This window comes from Mirounga angustirostris, unplaced genomic scaffold, assembly GCF_029215605.1.
Source record: "Mirounga angustirostris isolate CCGP_5_RB_7025 unplaced genomic scaffold, mMirAng1.0.hap1 SCAF_1, whole genome shotgun sequence".
Classification (NCBI taxonomy): domain Eukaryota; kingdom Metazoa; phylum Chordata; class Mammalia; order Carnivora; family Phocidae; genus Mirounga; species Mirounga angustirostris.
In genome coordinates this window covers 210,700,079-210,719,141 of record NW_026991709.1, presented here as the reverse complement: position 1 = coordinate 210,719,141, position 19,063 = coordinate 210,700,079, and the positions used below count along the sequence as shown (strand labels likewise).

Below are 19,063 nucleotides of genomic sequence, written 5' to 3'. Positions count from 1 at the left end.
CTTTTTTTTTTTTTTTAAGATTTATTTTATTTATTTGACAGAGAGAGAGGGAACACAAGCCGGGGGAGTGGAGGAGGGAGAAGCAGGCTTCCTGCCGAGCAGGGAGCCCTATGCGGAGCTCGATCCCAGGGTCCTGGGATCATGACCTCCTGGGATCATGACCTGAGCCGAAGGCAGCCGCTTAACCAACTGAGTCACCCAGGCGCCCCCACCTGCAAGCTTTTTAAAATGCGATGCTCAGGTCACATTGCAGGTCAAGTGAGTGAGCATTGCCGACTGAAGAATGAATGGAGTTGCTGATGTCAACACAGCCAGAAAGAGGTGCCGTGTCCCGGCAAAAGTGACATTTCCCCATGTGAAAAACACCCTCAATTCAGCAACATGATACTCTCTGGGGGGAGATCCACAGAAGGCTTCCAGTGTGTTTGTTGTGTTTTTGTTGCTTATGTTGTGTGGTAAATACACACAGACACTTGAGATTCTGTGTGTGTGTGTGTGTGTGTGTGTGTACAACCAATCCCCATTATTCACAGAGTCCGTATTTAAGAATTCACCTACTTAAATTTATTTGTAATCACAAACTCAATACTGCTGGGACTCTCATGGTCATTTTCAGACATGCACAGAGCAGCAAAAAATCTAAATTGCCTACATGCTCCTTCCCAGCTGAGTCCCCACAATGCTCTGCCTTCTTGTTGTGCAGAGCATTGGGCATAAGTAAGTGCCCTTTTCATGGTCTGTTTAGTGCACTGGGTTTCACATTTTTGTCCTTTATGCCCCTGGTTTCACTGTTTAAATCAGCCAGAAGCATCGTGCCGCACTGCTACCTAGAGTTCTCATGCAGAAGAAGACTTTGGGGTGCCTTGCAGAGAAAATGCGTGAGCTGGACAAGCTTCATTCAGGCGTGAGGTATAATGATGTTGGCTGTGAGTTCAGTGTTAGTAAGATCAATAATATATATTAATTAGCCATGTTTTTAAACAGAATCACACATAACACAGGGTTATGTTTTGAATGGTTGATGAAAATGTTGTAACTAGAGTTCAGTAGTCACTGTTCGTGGCAACTTTGTAGAACATAACACGGCAATAAACAAAGAAATTCGACCACTGATTACCTGAGCAGTCTTGCCATAAACCCTGGAGAACAAATAGGAGCACTGTATGAGTCATGTCTTTTATTCTGTATTTTTTCCAGTTTTATGGAGATATAACTGATATGCAACATTGTGTAAGTTCAAGGCGTACAATGATGGATATGCTTACATACTGCAAAATAGTTACCACCAGATGTCTCACATCTCATAATCACTATTTTTGTGGTGAAAAAGTTGAAGATCTAGTCTCCTAGCAGCTTTCAAGTCAGACTATAGTCACCACTGTACATTAGATCCCCAGAACTTATTCATAACTAGAAGTTTGTACCCTTTGACCAACATCTCATTTCCCCCACCCCACAGCCCCTGGGAACCACCATTCTACTCTCTGTTTCTACAAATTGGGCTTTGCTAGAGTCCACATATAAGTGAGATCACACAGTGTTTATCTTTCTCTGACTTATTCACGTAGCATAATGCTCTCAAGTGTCATGTACGTTGCACAAATGATGGGAGTTCCTTTTTTCTCATGGCTGGATAACATTATATATATATAAGTTTTATTGTGAGAAGTTTTCCTTTCATCTCCCAGATGTCCACAAGGCTCCAGACAATGCTCCTCAAAGTGAAGTCAGCCAACCAGAAGCATCAGCATCACCTGGAAGCTCATTAGGAATGCAGATTCTCTGCAGGGCCCTGAACCTGCTGAATCAGAATCTCTGGGCAAGACGAGAACTCTGTGTTTTAACAAGCCCTTCTAGAGACTCTCATACACATTTAAGCATGAGAACCTGCTGATCCCAGAGAACTGTGTCACAACCCCAGACTCCCAGTCCATCATTTCTGATGATCAGGGGGAATTAAGAAATCGAGAATGAGAGAAAGAAAGGAAAGAAGGGGAAGGAAGGAAAGGAGGGAGGGAGGAAAGGAGGGAGGGAGGAAGGAAAGAAAGAGAGAGAGAAGGAAGGCAGGAAGGAAGGCAGGAAGGAAGGAAGGAGAATTTGAGAATGTTGAAGACCCAGACCAATGGACCTCCACTTGCTTCACATTAAGGTCTCCTGGGAGCTTTAAACAATCACCCCTGCTTGGTCTCCATCTGCAGAGTTTCTGATTCAAGTCTGGGGTGCAGCCAGAACACGGGGATTCTTTTTTAAGTTCCTCTGGTGATCCTAAGCTGCAACCAAGGATGCGAACCCCTGAGCAACTGAGCCAAGGACTTAGCAGAAAGAAAAAGAAGCTGGTGGTCTTGGACGCCCTCTCTTGGCAGGAAGCTGTACAACTCAACTCCTGGGGACCACAGACGCAGGTGGAAGGCGGGGCTGCCCACGCAGGTTTCAGATAAGCCCAGTGCAAAGATCTGCAGACTGGAAAAAAATGCCCTTTCAAGAGAAATGCCCACCTAAATCCCTAATTCCACTGCAGAGCTGTTGTTCAGATACTTCCACGTACTGGTTGCTCATACACACGACTAAAGCACACAATACCTGCAATTTGTGTAAACCTTCACAAAGCAAGATGTACCAGCCACTGACTTAACCTCTTCACAGATAACTCGTCCATCCACATACCTGTCCTTTGAAGTCAGTACCATTATTACCTCTAACTAGCTAATGGGGAAGCTGAGGCACAGAGAGATTTAGTAGTTTGCTTCACTATAAAGGTGGCGGGGCCAGGTTTAAGCAACCCCAGCAGGCGGCTCCAGATCTGTGGTCTTGACCACATTATTTCCTTGCTGCCTCTACTCAGTGATGCTCTCTGTCCTGTTTGCTGCAGTATCCGAGAATGGAGCATCTATTATGTGCCAGAAACAACAGAGGAACCTGAGGTCAACAGAGTCCCAGCCTCCATTTGTACTGTTTCAGATGGATCTTAGACCTCACAGTTTTCCAGACCTGCACTCAGCCACTGCAGTATCTCAGAGATCTGGGTTCAAATCCTGCTCTTGTGCCATCCCAGCTGTGTGACTTTGGGCAAATTACTTCACCTCTCTGAGGCTTTATTTCCCCCATCAGAAAAAAATGAACATAGTACCATAAAGATGCAGTGAGAATTTACCTGACCCCCATCCCGAACTATCAACTACTATCCCTCTCACTTGCCACAATGATTCTTGAAAAGGGAAAAAATGTTTATTTTTGTCTTAAATGGCTATAGACTAAATTCACCAAAATACTCTTTCAGGAGGTCAAGGGACCATCCTTGCAGATGTATTGAATGAGGGGGAATAATGGAAAGTGCCTCCCTTCTGCACACAGCTACATCACTAGCAATACCAAAGGCTGGGCTCTGAACCTCGTCTATTCAGTTCTTTATGTAACAGTCCGTCTGAACCAAACATGTCTTTCTAACATGCTGATACTTAACTCTATCACAACCTCACACTCATTACAATAGCTATAATTAAAAAGAAAAAAGGGGGAAAGACAAAAACAAGTGTTAAGAATGTGGAGGAATTGGAACCCTCTACCTTGCTAGTGGGAATGTGAAAATGTGCAACCACAAATATCCCTCAAAATATTCTGACACCTGCTTCAACGTGGAAGAACTTTGAGGACATTATGCTCAGTGAAATAAGCCAGTCACAGAAGGACACATATGGTAGGATTCCACGTCTAGGAGGTCCCTAGAAGAGTCACATCCACAGAGACAGAAAGATGGTGGGAGCCAGGGGCTGGGGGAGGGGGTAGGAGTTGGTGTTTCATGGGGACGGAATTCATTTCTTGCACACACATCATCCAAAAGGGGATGCATTTGAGAGGAAGGAATTGTCTCAACTAAGGACAGTAGGTTCCACAACAGAATGGGGGAGTTGCTTCAAAATCCACTTCTGAAAAAAAAAAAATCCACTTCTGGTGGTGTTATCACCTGTTAGTCAAAACAAATAAATGTGTGTGTGTGTGTGTGTGTGTAGTGATAGAAATTGCCAGGACTAGTGCTGAATATGTCACAGGAGTATGGAGGTAAGAAGGCTTCATTTCCCAGTTGTGTCCAGATTTAATCCCGGCCAGAGTTTTTAACCAATTTTGTGTGCGATCTCATACATGTTTTTGGAAATGTTCATTTACTCAGCTATTTACAAGAGTCCGTGAACTTCCCCACCCCCACCTTTACTGAGATGTAATTGACATTTAACATTGTGTGAGTTTAAGGTGTAGTGTTGATTTGATACACCTGTATATTGTAAAAACGATTACCATTTAAAATAGAATTACCAGGGGCACCTGTGTGGCTCAATCGGTTAAGCGTCCACCTTCAGCTCAAGTCACGATCCGAGTCCTGGGATCGAGCCCCGAGTTGGGCTTCCTGCTCAGCGGGGAGCCTGCTTCTCCCTCTGTCCCTCCCCCTGCTCATGCTCTCTCTCTCAAATAAATAAATAACTTTAAAAAAGTAGAATTACCATATGATCCGGCAATGCCAATTCTGGGTATATACCCAAGAGAACTGAAAGCAGGGACTTGAGATATTTGCACAACCAGGTTCATAGCAGCATTATTCACAATAGCTAAAACATGGAAGCAATCCAAGGGTCCCTCGACAGATGAATGGGTAGGCAAAACGTGGTGTAGACACACAATGGAATATTATTTAGCCTTAAAAAGGAAGGAAATTCCCTGGTTCTGTCCTGTCCCTTTTATCTTACTGAAAGCCCCTTTTTGGATCCCACAGAGCCCCCCTCCCACCAAGGGAAAGCCGAAGAAATCCCTAGAAGGAAGGTGGACACCCCTTCATCACCACCACCATGTGGTAGAGAGAAGGAAGAGAAATCAGGGAAGGCTTTCAAGAAGAGGTGGTGTCTTGCCGAGATTGGAAGAGGCAAATTCCTGCTCTGTGGGAATGGGGTAGGGAGACTGTTCCAGGTGTCAGGCAGAGCAGAAGGGTCACAGAACAGTAGAGGGATGTCTGTGTCTCTCCTAGTCTCACCCCCCACCCTAGGCAGGCTTCTGTTTCCTTCAGGAAACCAGAAAAGCCACACCAGCTAGGCGACCACCTTCTGATTAATATTCTAAGGGTTAATACTTTAAATTAATTTTAAGATTGAATTCTAAGGAGGGCTGTGACTAGCTCTCCCTTACCACACTATAAAGAGCTTCAAAAGGAAGCACCAAGAGAAGGATTCTTGGGTCTTACTGGGCTCTGGGTCAGGGAGCTGGATCAGAGGTCTCTCCTCTGGCACCCTCTAGCCTCCTCCTCCAAATTTGCCACTTTGGGGGAATCCAGAATAGATGAGTATTCTGGGAGCTTTCTGGGGCAGGGAGGAGCTCGTCCTCATCCCCTCCCCTGCATTGTGAAATCTTCTGAAGGGGCAGCAGGCAGGGTGATGTCATAGACCACCGGCCAGGCCCCTCTCCCTGCCTCTGCCTGCCCCTGGTCAGCCTCGGCCTTTTCTCCTCATACCCTCGGACCCCCGGAGGAAAGCGGTCAGCCTCGCCAAGCAGCTTACCCAGCTACGTGCAGCCATGGATGCACACCCGTCCAGTTGCACGAAGCCCCAGCCCTCCCCAAAGGCCTCCAGGACTGGCGTGAACCCCAGCTCAATCCTGGTGAACAAGACCCTGCGGCAGGAACCCCCCAGCATGGTGGGCGACAGGTTGCCACCAAAGACCGGCGCGGTGGTCATCGACATGGGCACGGGCACTTGTAAGGTGGGCTTCGCGGGGCAGGCCCGGCCCACCTACACCGTGGCCACCATCGCGGGCTGCCAGCCCAAGAAGCCGGCCACCAGTGGGCAGCCGGTGCTGGAGACTTTCATCGGCGAGGCCGCCCGCGCACGCCCAGAGCTAACCCTGGTGCAGCCAGTGCGCAACGGCATCGTGGTGGACTGGGACGCGGCCGAGCTCATCTGGCGCCACCTGCTGGAGCACGACCTCCGCGTGGCCCCTCAGGACCAGCCGCTGCTGTTCTCCGACCCGCCCTTCAGCCCCACCACCAACCGCGAGAAGCTGGTGGAGGTGGCCTTCGAGTCGCTGTGCTCTCCGGCCATGTACGTGGCTTCCCAGTCGGTGCTGTCCGTCTACGCTCACGGCAGGATCAGCGGGCTGGTGGTGGACACCGGCCACGGGGTCACCTACACGGTGCCGGTCTTTCAGGGCTACAACCTGCCCCACGCCACGGAGCGCCTGGACCTGGCGGGCACGCACCTGACCGCCTTCCTGGCAGAGATGCTGCTGGGCTCGGGCTTGACGGCGGGCCCGCAGGACCTGGACACCGTGGAGAACATCAAGCGCTGCTACTGCTATGTGGCCCCTGACTTCCTCAAGGAGCAGGCCCGGCCGGAGCAGGAATACCAGCAGACCCTGAAGCTGCCCGACGGGCGGATGGTCACCTTGGGCAAGGAGCTGTTCCAGTGCCCAGAGCTGCTGTTCAGCCCTCCCGAGATGCCGGGGCTGGAGCCCGTGGGCATCCCCACGATGGCCAAACAGAGCCTTCACAAGGTGCCCCTGGAGGTGCGGGCCGACGTGGCCCAGAACGTGCTGCTCTGCGGGGGCTCCTCGCTCTTTCAGGGGTTCGAGGGCCGCTTCCGGGCCGAGCTGCTGCACAGTCTGCCCCCCGAGGCCCACGTGGTGGTGGCGGCACAGCCCACCAGAAACTTCTCCGTGTGGATTGGGGGCTCCATCCTGGCCTCGTTGCGCGCCTTCCAGTCCTGCTGGGTCCTGCGGGAGCAGTATGAGGAACAGGGGCCCCACATCGTGTACCGCAAATGCTACTGACTCCGGGCGGCGGAGTGGGGGGGTGGGGGTGGGGTGGGGGGAGGCAGTAAAGCTTCCGATACCCTGCCGGCTCTATCCTGCCTTACCCCAGGGCCCAGCCCAATCCATTCCTGGACCCACCACCCAGGCTCGCCTTGGGTCCTGACTCCACCAAGATCTACCTCCCAGACATCGTGGTTCTGCCCTGCCCTAACTCACCTCCCACGGATCCAACCCCAGAGACACCCAGCTCCGACTACCGAAACCCACCTTCCCCATGATCAACCCACAACACGCCACCTTGTCCTGACCCTGTCAAACCCACCTCCCATGATCCCTCCCCAAAAGCACTCTCGGGCTGGGACCGCTTGCCAAGGCCACCCCAAAGACATCCCCAGATTCTTATCTCCTAATCTCACCCCAATGACCTATTGCTTTTGCTATAAACCTCCCCCAAGTTTCCTCTAGGCTCTAAGCCCCCAATTCACTCCCTATGTCCCTCAAGGACCCCTGACTCATCTCCATGACCTGTTCCTCCCCAAGGAAGCTGCACCAGGTGCTCCAACCCCCAACTCCGAGAACCTTTCCATGAGTGTTTCAACCCCTAAGTGCACCCTCAGAATCTTCTCCTGTTTCTAATCCCCCCAAAATACCCCCAAGAGCCACTTGCCAAGACACCCCTAGTTCAAGCACCCCAAATCCACCCCCTCAGCAGTTTCCCCGTCTGATTATCCAAAGTTCTCCTATACCCTGATGTTCTGAGCATCCCCCCACAAAGGCCAAAACTCCATACCCACCACAAAGACCGATGTTCTGATCCTCAACGGTCTCCCCTACAATGGCCCACTAAAGGCTCCTCCAGTGTCCAAAGCCCATCCCCCAAATTCCACCCTCCCCCATAACTCTGCCCTCCCTGCATAATTTGTTCTCCAAGATTCATTCCTTCCATCCCACACCCACCTCCCCATCCATACCCCCCCACCAAAGAACAGTATGTTCTGAATCCCCAGACCCCCAGGTCAGCCTCACTGCTCTCAGCTCACCTCCTTGCTCTGTGTCTCCCACATGGCCTGCCTTACAATGCACCTCCTATCCCCTTTCCTCAGCCCTTCAAATCCTCCTAGGAAGGTTCCAGTCCCAGGACCATCCCATGATTACCCCACTAATGCCCTAGGCCCTCTCCTGTGTTCTGACCCCCCCAACTCCCTTCCCAAAGACACTCTCCTAGGGTTGCCCCATGATGGACACCCAGGACATTCTACCTCAGGGTTTTCAGGTTCCCCAGAAACCCACCCCCACAACCAGCCCCCCAGGCCCCCATCCATTAGTTGAGGCACCAATAGCCAGCGACATTCCTGAGGGCTGCCAATCCTACCATGACCCTGGGGCAGATACCCCAGATGGGGGCTCCACCTGGACACTGGCTCCCTCCTGCCCCCCACACAGGTCCCCAGGGACCAACTGTCCCAGGCTATCCTCCCACGGAGGCTGGGCATTCTCCCCACACAGCATCCTGGGTCCTCCCTCCTCCCTCCAACCTCGTCCTTGGCTACCCTGAGCCCCTGCTGGAGGGAGGACCCTCTGCCTCACACCATCCAGCACAACCTAAAGAATGTCAGGAACCCCAGCCTGCAGCCTGGACACATCCTCCCAGCTTATCAACAAAATAAGCACAAGCTGCCCGAGCTCATCCATGTCCACACTGGGTCCTCGTCTCCCTCAGTCCAAGGAAACATTCATTCATACATCCAATCAGTCAGTATTTGCTGAGCTTCTCTGTCTCTGTCTCCCTGAGTCTCTCTGACTCTTATTTTGGTTTTTATTTGCTCACTTGGATTCATTCTCTCCCTCTCCCCCCCCCCCCCCCCGCTTTTTCCCCCATCCCTTGTTCCCTCCCTCCTCCATCTGACTCACCGGCCAGCACTCTTCTTGTGCAGGCATTTTCAGGAGTGGAAATTCATTTACTTGTGGAGTACTGAGACCACCACCCCCTCTCCACCCGCACCCCCACCCCCGCATCTGCCATCAGATAATGTGGGTGAACGAGGGCCCTGGTTAGCCCGACCCACCGTGTCCCACGGTGTCCTGGGGATTAGGCAGGAGCTCCGGTCCCATTCCTGGCCAGTGAGTGGTCCTCAGCTGGGGGGACAGCCCCCTAGTCAGGCCAGGATTCCAGATCACAAACATTCGGTGTTGAACCCCCTTGCCTCACCTCCTCACGAGGCAGGCAGCCTCAATCTGTAGCCCAGGCAAGAACCCCCAGGAGGTTACAGGTAGTGAGGAGAAACTTCTCATTCTTCCCACAAGGGGGCACCACTTCCAAGCTCAAGGCACTGCACATGGCATCACATTTAGAACCTCAAAGACTGTAGCAAACCAGTCCTCCCCAGACCTCAAGTGAGACCCACCCCACACAGTGCTGTCAGGGCACTGCCAGCCACACTCATAGAAGGGATGTGGGACAGGCTGGCTCTGTGATGCTACAGGAAGTGAAGAGGATGCAGAAACCCCCACCACTTCTGGGCTGCTGGGTGGACTCTCATTTAGATCAGACTGAGGTCCCCCAACTCCAAACCTTCCCTGATGCAGAAATTTTCTCTACAACCCTTGTGACATGTGCCTCTCCCTTTTGCACGCTCCCAGGGATAAGGAGCCCACTACCTCAAGCCTATTGTTAGAAATCTCACCTCCTCCCTGGAGTTGTAGGTAAACCTCTGCACTCTCTGCCTGCCCCCACCCCAACTCCCAGTGGAGCACTGAGAACACCAGAGACCCCTCCCCGTGCCCACGCACATCCCTGGAGTCTGCTCTTCCATGTGGATCAGGGACCCCATCCTGGCACAGGCTGCACATTCCTGTCCTGGGTCCTGTGAGAGCAATACAAGGAGCAGGGGCTCCATATCATGTACTACAAAAGTAGGGTTTAAGGAGATATGTATGTACCAAGGTGACACGAGTTGGACTTGTGATGGTTAATTTTGTGTGTCAACTTGGCTAGGCAATGGTACCCAGATGTTTGATTAAACACCATTCTAGATGTTGCTGTGAAGGTATTTTTTAAAGATTTATTTATTTATTTGAGAGAGGGGTGGGAGAGAGAATCTGAAGCAGATTCCACACTGAGAGCAGAGCCTGATGCAGGGCTCTGTTCCCCAACCCTGAGATCATGACCTGAGCCAAAATCAAGAGTCAGATGCTTAACCAACTGAGCCACCCAGGAGCCCCGGTGGAGGTATTTTTTAGATGAGATTAAGATTTAAATCAATAGACTTTGAGTAAAACATTACCCCCTCTTAGTGTGGGTGGGCCTCATCTAATCAGTTGAAAGCCTTAAGAGAACAAAAATTAACCTCCCCCCAAGAAAGAAGGGATTTTGCCAGCAGACTACCTTCAGGTTAAAACTGCAACTCTTCCTGGGTCTCCAACCTTCCAGCCTACTCTACAGATTTTATGTCAACTTCCACAATCCCGTGGCCAATTCCTTAAAATAAATTGGTCTTTCACTACATATGCATCAAGATACATGCCAAGTCCCCTTCCTTCCTCAGGACTTTTGCACTTGCTATTCCCTGTACTCAGAGTGCTCCTTCTCACTTCCTATCTTATCAAAGGTAGCCCCTTTCTCAGTATGACACAAAGCCCAGAAGCCATAAAAGGAATGATCAAAGCAGTTGACTTCATATAAACATCAAAAAAAAAAAATCTGCAAAGTAAAAATCACCGTGAACAAAGTCAAGACAAATGACAATTTTTTAGAAAAACAAATAATACATAATTTTTAAATAACAAACTGAGAAAGCTGCAACTCATAACACAGAGGGAACATGTCCATAATATGTAAAGAGCTCTTAGAAAGAATCAATAAGAAAAATACTACAACAGTTAGCAAAGGATATGAACCTTAAGCTCACAGAGAAAGACAAATGGTTCTTTGACCCAAGAATAGATACACAGTCTCATAAGGGAAAAGAACATGAAAACTATACTGTGATACCATTTTTAACCCATCAGATTGGCAAAGATCAAAAGGCTTGATAACACCCACATTGGCGAGGCTGTGGGGAAACTGGCATTCTCTTACCTTGATGATGAGGAAGGAAGCTGGCACGACCGCAGTGCAGGACGAGTCTCAGTAACTATTTAAATGACAAATGCCCACACCTCCTGGCCCCACTATGGCACTTCCAAGAATTTCTCCTTCAGATACAATCACTCATGTGCAAAATGACGTAAATGCACTTATCCCTTGTGTACTGCAGCACCTAATGGTGGCAAAACGTGGGAAACAACATTCTGTGTTTCCGATACTGCGTGACCACCCAGAACAGGTTAAATAAATGACCCTCGAACATAGAGGAATACTGCACAGCTTTCCAAAAGGAACCCCAGCAAGCTGTGTTCATTGACATGAGGTGATTACCAACATATATTTTGAGTTAAAAAAAAAGGCCCAAAGGCTATGTTACTACTATTTATGGAAAAAAAAAAAAAAACAGGAATAAATGAGTATGTAGAGATTTGTTTGAAAACACGCAGAATTGGGGCTCCTGGGTGGCTCAGGCGTTAAGCGTCTGCCTTCGGCTCAGGTCATGATCCCAGGGTCCTGGGATCGAGCCCCGCATCGGGCTCCCTGCTCAGCAGGAAGCCTGCTTCTCCCTCTCCCGCTCCCCCTGTTTGTGTTCCCTCTCTCTCTGTGTCTCTCTCTGTCAAATAAATAAAATCTTTAAAAAAAAAAAAAAAAAGAAAGAAAGAAAACACGCAGAACATCTCTGGAAGATTTCACAAGGAAACTGAATGGTGGTTGCTTCTAGAAAAGACTTTCCCAATGTCCCATCCTAAGGGGCAATCACTTTTAGACATTTTTTCCTGCCTGTCTCCCATGAAAGTTTAACAGCACAGATTTCTATGTGTTTCTGTGCCTTATACATGAAAACACATTTTCCCCACACACACCTCCAACTAATTTTTACCCCCTTGGGGGCAATATCACCTCCACTGAGGGTTGATGCTTATGAGAGGGTAACCTGGGCATCGAGACCAGAAGGGGACTTCCCACTGCCCACCCTTTTGAAGTTTTTGAATTTTGAATCATGTGATTCTGTTTTTTGTTAAATATGAATATTTCCTTTAAGTTCCTCTGGTATCCACCCAGGCAGCGCCAGCGATGATCATCTGATTTCTCTGATCCTTGTCGATAGACGATGTCACCCCCTGGGGCCATGAGTTCCAGGCCCCGCGTGTGTCACGCACCCAGGTTTCAATCGAGTCCAGGAAATGTCTGTTGATTGACTGAATGAATGAGCCAGGATTTCAGATGAGCTTACAGGAATCCTACGTAGGGGCCCCTCCCTCTCATTCTCTGGCATTGGAGTCAGACAGACATGAGTTCCAGTCATGCCTCCTCATATGCTAAATGACCATGGACAAGTGACCTGACGTTTCTGAGCCTCACTCAACACACCTGTAAAATGAGGGTGATATCAGTGCTCACTTCGGGGGGGGCTTTATAAGGATTAAGCATGATACAGGCGCTCTAGGAAGTGTGGAAGGACACCGCTGTAATTGCCGTTGTCTTTGGGGCTGCAGGGGGTGGGGGGTTTCACATTTACTCTAGGAATTAATGTATCATTAGAATGTTCTACAGTGCGAATGCCTCCATAAAAATAATTTCTTAAAACCATTTCGAGTAGTGCATAAAATGAACTTAACATGCTCAGTACACAGTAGGGGCCAAATAGATGGCTGCCATTTCAACTAGAGTGTTCCAAACATAGACCACAAGTCCTCCCGCCAGCCAGCCAGCGGGCCACCGAGGACCTGGAGACCCTCCTCCACGGGTTTGAACAAAATGAGGATCCACCCACTCAGTCGTCAGGCATCTGCCTTCCACTTGGGTTGTGATCCTGGGGTCCTGGGATCGAGCCCCACATTGAGCGGGCATCAGGCTCGCTGCTTGGCGGGAGGCCTGCTTCTCCCTCTCCCACTCCCCCTGCTTGTGTTCCTGCTCTCACTGTCTCTCTGTCAAATAAATAAATAAAATCTTAAAAAAAAAAAAAAAAAAGAGGATCCACCCAGTCACTGCCAGGGCTTCATCCCAGGTCCAGACCCTCTGTTCTTTGCGGGACCCAGGGGAGGATGTATTTGGAGGAGGTGGGGTCAGCCCACCAAGCAAAGCATAGACGGGGTGGGATTAGGGTGAGGCAGGAGAGGGACACAGAGCCAAAGGGCACCATCAATCCTTGTCTGTGTTTTAAAATGTGATAGTTTTGTTCATCAGGGGACTTATTTTGCATGAATTTTGATTTTTTTTTTAATATTGCATTTAGGAAGGGTGCCTGGGTGGCTCAGATGGTTAAGCATCTGCCTTCGGCTCAGGTCATGATCCTAGGGTCCTGGGATCGAGTCCCGCATCGGGCTCCCTGCTCAGCGGAGAGCCTGCCTCTCTCTCTCTCTGTCTCTTATGAATAAATAAATAAAATCTTTAAAAAAAAAAATATTGCATTGAGGGGCACCTGGGTGGCTCAGTCGGTTAAGCGTCCGCCTCTTGGTTTCAACTCAGGTCATGATCTCAGGGTCATGGGATTGAGCCCCGTGGCAGGCTCCACACTCAGCATAGAGTCTGCTTGAGATTCTCCCCTCTCTCCCTCTGCCCCTCCCCCAGCTTGGCCACTCATTTTGGGGTGATGGAATGTTCTGGAACTAGATAGTGGTGATGGTTGCACAGCCCTGGGAATGTACTAACTGCCACTGAACTGTACATTTTCAAAAGGTGAACCTTAGGGTACGGGAGATGCTCTCAATGTAAATCACTGCTTTGAACGGATGATTTACCTTATGAGCCCTAGGGATTTAGCACGCAGCGCTGTGAATACAGAGAGCAACATTGCATCATAATCATCACACTTGCTGAGGGACTAGAAAACCACCGAAAAGATATGATCATTATGGAACCAAAGGGAGGTGCTCATTAGGGCTACAACCACAATCATATTGCAATATATAAATGTATCAAATGTGGTATGCCTTAAATTTACACAACGTTATATGTCAAACATATGTCAATTAAAATAAGAAACATTATGTACTTTGATCCCTGAGATTTCGGGTGCCCCCTTAAATTTTGCTCAGAGGAATGCTTCACTTACCATGCCCTAATCCCAGCTTTATGGACAGAGACACCGGGGAGATGGTAAGGGGCTGAGACTGTTTGCTTGCATGAGACTGGCCCAGGAAGGAGAGACCGGAAGATCAGGCTCCTCAAGACCACGGCCACAGAACCTGCTTCCCACGGAAACCAGGAAATCACCCACACCACTGCCCCACCCACAGTGGGGCACCTGCAGCTGCTGGGCCCACCCTCACCCTGGAACAGAAGAATTAAATCCAGCCCTGGGGGAGGAAAAGTATAATTCCCGACAGACAGGGATTTCTGGGCTTGAGCAGAACCTTTTGTACACAGTCACACCTATCCCCTCACCCTCAGCTGTCACCTGGGGCGTCCTGAAACTTTGCACGGACAGATGGGACTGCCAGATGTAGGGAAGAAAAGGGAAGGAGCACTGGGCTGGGCAACAGGGTTCAAGATAAGTTGCTAATTGATTTCCCCAAAACCCAACTGATGCCTGGCTAACCAAGCCACTGGGCAGTGAGTGGAAAAGGTGCAGCTGGCCCAGCTGGTTGGCAGTTACCCCAAAGGGGGCTCATCTTACCTCCTGGGCCTTGCTCTCCATCCCCTTCTCCCCAGCCCCATGCCTTCCACATAGGCCAGGTTGCTATCCCCTCCTCTCCATGGGCACCCAGTATTCCCACCTTCCCCTTCCAGTCTGCCCCCTTACCTCAAACCTCAGGAATCTCTTCTGCCAGAAGCAAATCTAATCATGCCCCTCTCCTGCTCAATATTCTTTGCTGGATCCCCATAGCCCTAGAGCTAAAGGATTTTCCCAGAACCCCACTGACAGTTGGACCAAAGCTCTGCTAACCCCTCAGGGCTCCTCACTGCACTCCCCAGTGCATTCTATTCCTGCATGCCTCAGCACTTTCCCACCCACCTCAGGGCCTTTGCACGACCTGTCCCCTCCACCCAGAACACTGTCTTTCCTCTTCTTTCTTTAGTTGATGCCTATCCCTGCTTCAGATCTCACCTCTGGGAAACACTGTGTCACCACCCAGGTGCGTCAGGCCCACCAGCATCAGGCTTCAGTCCGACCTAACATTTATCAGGCTTATACATTCTATCTGCATGTGTGACCCAACCTGTGTTGGCCTCTCCCAGCAGACTATGACTTTCAGGAAGTAACTGGAACTGGCATGCAGTAGGTTCTCAACCAACACTTAGCTGCTGGTGATTTCAGAACTTTCTGCCCAGCAGAAAGAAGAAAGACAATAAATGCAAACAGAAAGAAGAATTTCAGATCGTGAAAAATGCCCTGAAGAAAATGCAACAGGGCGATGTGACTGGTGATCACAGAGGATCTGAAAAGATGAGAGAAGAGCATTCCAGGCTGAGGGAACCACGAGGGTAAAGGCCTGGAGGCAGGACCAGCTTGGTGTGTTTGAGGAACCCAGTAGAGCGACTGAGGGGGAGAGAGGAGGAGGTGAGAGCAGGGAGGGGATGGGGCGTGTGATGAGGGCCTTATGGGCTGTGACAATATTGAACTTTACCCAAGCTTTGTGATCTTAGAAAACAGAGAAGGTTAGGGAATCCCCCCACCCTTTGTGTTCTGGGAAACTGCTTACTGCAAGGAACACCCTCCCGTATGACTTAGATTAGACTCCCAGATGCTCCCTGTGATGGTTAGTTTTATGTGCCAACTTGGCCTGGCCACAGGGTGCCCAGATACGGCCAAACATTATTCCGGGTGTGTCTGTGAGGGTGAAGGTGTTTTGGGATGAGATCAACATTTAAATCAGTAGACTGAGTAAAGCAGATTGCCCTCCCGAATGTGGGTGGGCCTCATCCAATCAGCTGAGGGTCTGAATAGAACAAAACAATGACCGTCCTCCGAATAAGAGAGAATTCTACCTGCATGATAGTCCTCAGACTGGCTTACTGGCTTTGTTTTAGCCTTCGGACTTGAACTGAGACCTAGCTCCTCCTGGGTCTCAAGCCTGCTGATTCACCCTGCACTTCTCAAGTCTTGAGAGCCTCCATAATCACATAAACTAATTCCTTATAAGAAAGGTATATACCAGGCTTAGATATATCTCTAGATATATCTCTAGATAGACAGACATAGATATAGATGTTTATCTGTCTATAGATCTATCTAGATAGTTATCTGTAGCCTGGCATACGTATATCTATCTATATCTACTTATAGATATCTAATAGATAAAATATATATATACACACACACACATAGACATTAAAGACATATAATGTATAAAGATACCTATAAATATCTGTAGATCTAGATATATCTCTATAGATCTCTAGATATGTGTAGTATATAAATATTATATAGATTACAAATATATGTAGAGATAGATATCTAACTATAGATTTTTGGAGAGATAGGACAATAGAACCACAGACAGACACATACATACATACAACATCCTATTGCATCCTATTGTTCCTGTCTCTCCGGAGAATCCCAATGCAAACTTCCTTGGTTACCTATGACAAGGCCAGATGGAGACCCTCCAAATTCCTACTTTGCCTCAGAAGTGATCAGCCGAAGTGCTTGTCCCCTGTGATCCATCAGAACACAATGCTTTTTAACCAAATTTTGGTTCAGCTCCTTTCCTTTCCCCAGGGCCCTGAACTCAGGTGCTCCTCACCTGAGCCAGCAGATATCCTCTCCAGAGAAGAGGCCGGCCCCAGGGGGACACCCTTTGATCCGCTTTCCCATCACACTGTCTTTCCATCCCACCTCCCCAACCCTGGCTCTTGCCAGTCTTATTCACTCCTCTCTATAAAAGAAAACTGCCTTGTGCCTGAGTCTTGAGAGGCTTGCAGACCTCGTGGTCCGAGTGCTCACTCCCTTTCCTCTCCCCTGACCTTTTGAATAAAGGCTCTCCTGCCCAAACTCAGATTTGTGTTTCATTCACAGTTGCATAGAAGGCTTTGGATTTTCTTTCTAGGAGCCATAGGGAGCCATGGGCAGACTGAGAGCAGGGACGTGACACATCAGGGCCACCTGAGGAGGTGTGAGCTGGTGGCCAAGTTGGGAAGTTGGCAGATTCAAGCTGCATTTTAGGAGATGCATGAGTTAGAGGCAGTTCTCTGGAGGTCCCAAAACCTCCAAGAGTGTCGTAGTTTGTGGCTATAATAGTCAAGGAAGGTGGCTCAGCATCTGGAGGAGTAGAGTAAGCTGGGGATGGAGGGTGCAGAGTGAGGGTTCCCAGGAAGGTCATTCATCAGGAAGGCTTAGAAACACAGAGCATCGGACTGGGGAAACTGAGGCACAGGGCCATGCAGCGACCCATCAGAGGCCAACTAGCACATCCACGGCAGAACCAGGATTCGAACCCAGGTTCCCTGCCTCCCAGCCCCAGCTGGTCCCACTGCTCTCTGTTTCCTGTGGAACTGGGATTCAAATGACCCCTGGGTTTGAACACGGGGACAGGAGTGAGGGCATTCTGGGTGGGGGAACAGAGAGGGTAAATGTGCAGAGGCTGGAGCAGGGAAAGTAAGATGCCGGAAGTGGATAATAATAGCAGCTAGCAGGCGCCTCCTACCTGCCAGACAGTGCTCTAACCACTATCAGGGGTTGCCTCCTTCACTCCTCCCTCTGCGGTAAGAACTCTCATCTCTATTCTATGGAAGGGGAAACTGAGGCACAGAGAGGCAACGTGAGGCCTCAGAAGCAGTGCAGAGCCCTCTCCCCTCTTTCTGAGGACCCGGGCTGGGAGGGGGCAGTTTCTTCTAGTCTTTGCCCCCATCACCAGCCCCCACCCAGTCCCAAGACAGGAAGACAGTGGCCAGGACAGTCCTGCTAGAGGGCGGGGGAGGAGCCAGGCCAAACCACGGACAGGATTTCTCAGAATTTACAGTAGAGGGAGCGGAGGGGAGGCTGGGGGAGCCCCCAGGGCCCACAGCAGTGGGGAGAGAGGGGGCGATGGGGGGCCCACACCTGTGGCCACATGGGAGGGGGCCCCACTCTCCTCCCTCCTCCCCTACCTTTGAGCCTTCAGCCCACCCCACCTCCTGCCACATATGGGGAGATTTGAGGGGACCCCTGCACACCCAGGCTCTAGCCCAAGTGTGCATGCGTGAGCTACACTCAGGTCCCAAGCACACACGTGCACAGTCGGGCTGGAGTGTGTGAATGTGAGTCATCCCCACCCGGGCAGGCCCAGGCATTTCACCCCGGTCACCCAAGCACCCCACAAGGCTGGGGCGGCAGGGTTGCCGTCCCCCCGCCCTCTGAGGGCCACATGTCCAGGCTGGGGTCTGTTGAGGGCACCTCCTCCTACATCCCCTCTGCATGCTGCATGGGTCTCTGGTCTCTCTCTGCCCTCCCAGTTCCCAGATGCCTGTATGTCTTCCGACCTGCATCCTCTGGACATGGCAGGCTCACCGGCACTGTTTTAAATTGGGGTGATATTCACACAACATAAAATTCACCATCTTACAGTGACCAATTCAGTGGCACCTGGTGCATTCACAGGGCTGTGCAACCACCACCTAACATTTTCATCGCCCCAAAGGAAACGCGGTACCCAGGCCACGGCCTCCACCAACTCTCCACTCCCAGCCCCTCACGGCCACCAACTGCCCTCTGTCTTCTGGATATTTCGTATGAAGGGAATCACACAACATGTGGCCTTTGGGGACTGGCTCCTCTCACTCATGTTTTCCAGAACTCAGTTCAGATATCCTCCGAGGCAGCTTCCCTGAGCGCCCCCCCCAAGTCCCTGACTGCCACCACCTCCTGCTCTCAGCTCACAGCCCTCAGCGGCATCTGACATAACCTGTCCATCTCCTTCATACTCATTCACTCAGAGTTTGTCCATCTCCTTCTCAAAAGGGCAGGCACCGAAGGGCAGGGAATTGGTTTCATTCTCTGGGAAGTCATGAATGAATGAGCCATGTGACATTCTCCTTCTTCCTTGTCTCCCTCTGCTCCATAGCATGACCCCTGCTTCCTTGTCAAACCTTGATTCACAGTATTTATCATCCACCGATTGTGTGACAGGCCCCTTCCCAAATACCAGGGATCCTGCGGTGAACACACCGAGAGGCTCCCCGTCCCCATGCTGCCTTTGTCCTCCAGGCAGGGACAGGTTATCACACCTGGTGACATGGGATTTACCTGCAGTCTAAGCTGTCACT

The 19,063-nt window shown here is 50.2% G+C and overlaps 1 protein-coding gene across 1 annotated transcript; it reads left to right on the top strand.

Annotated features, from left to right (window-relative positions):
* The first annotated feature begins 5,553 nt into the window (after positions 1-5,553).
* Positions 5,554-6,804, top strand: ACTL9 (actin like 9). The gene has a single exon (XM_045863899.3). The coding sequence runs from the start codon at positions 5,554-5,556 to the stop codon at positions 6,802-6,804; it is 1,251 nt and encodes a 416-aa protein (XP_045719855.1).
* Positions 6,805-19,063: the final 12,259 nt, after the last annotated feature.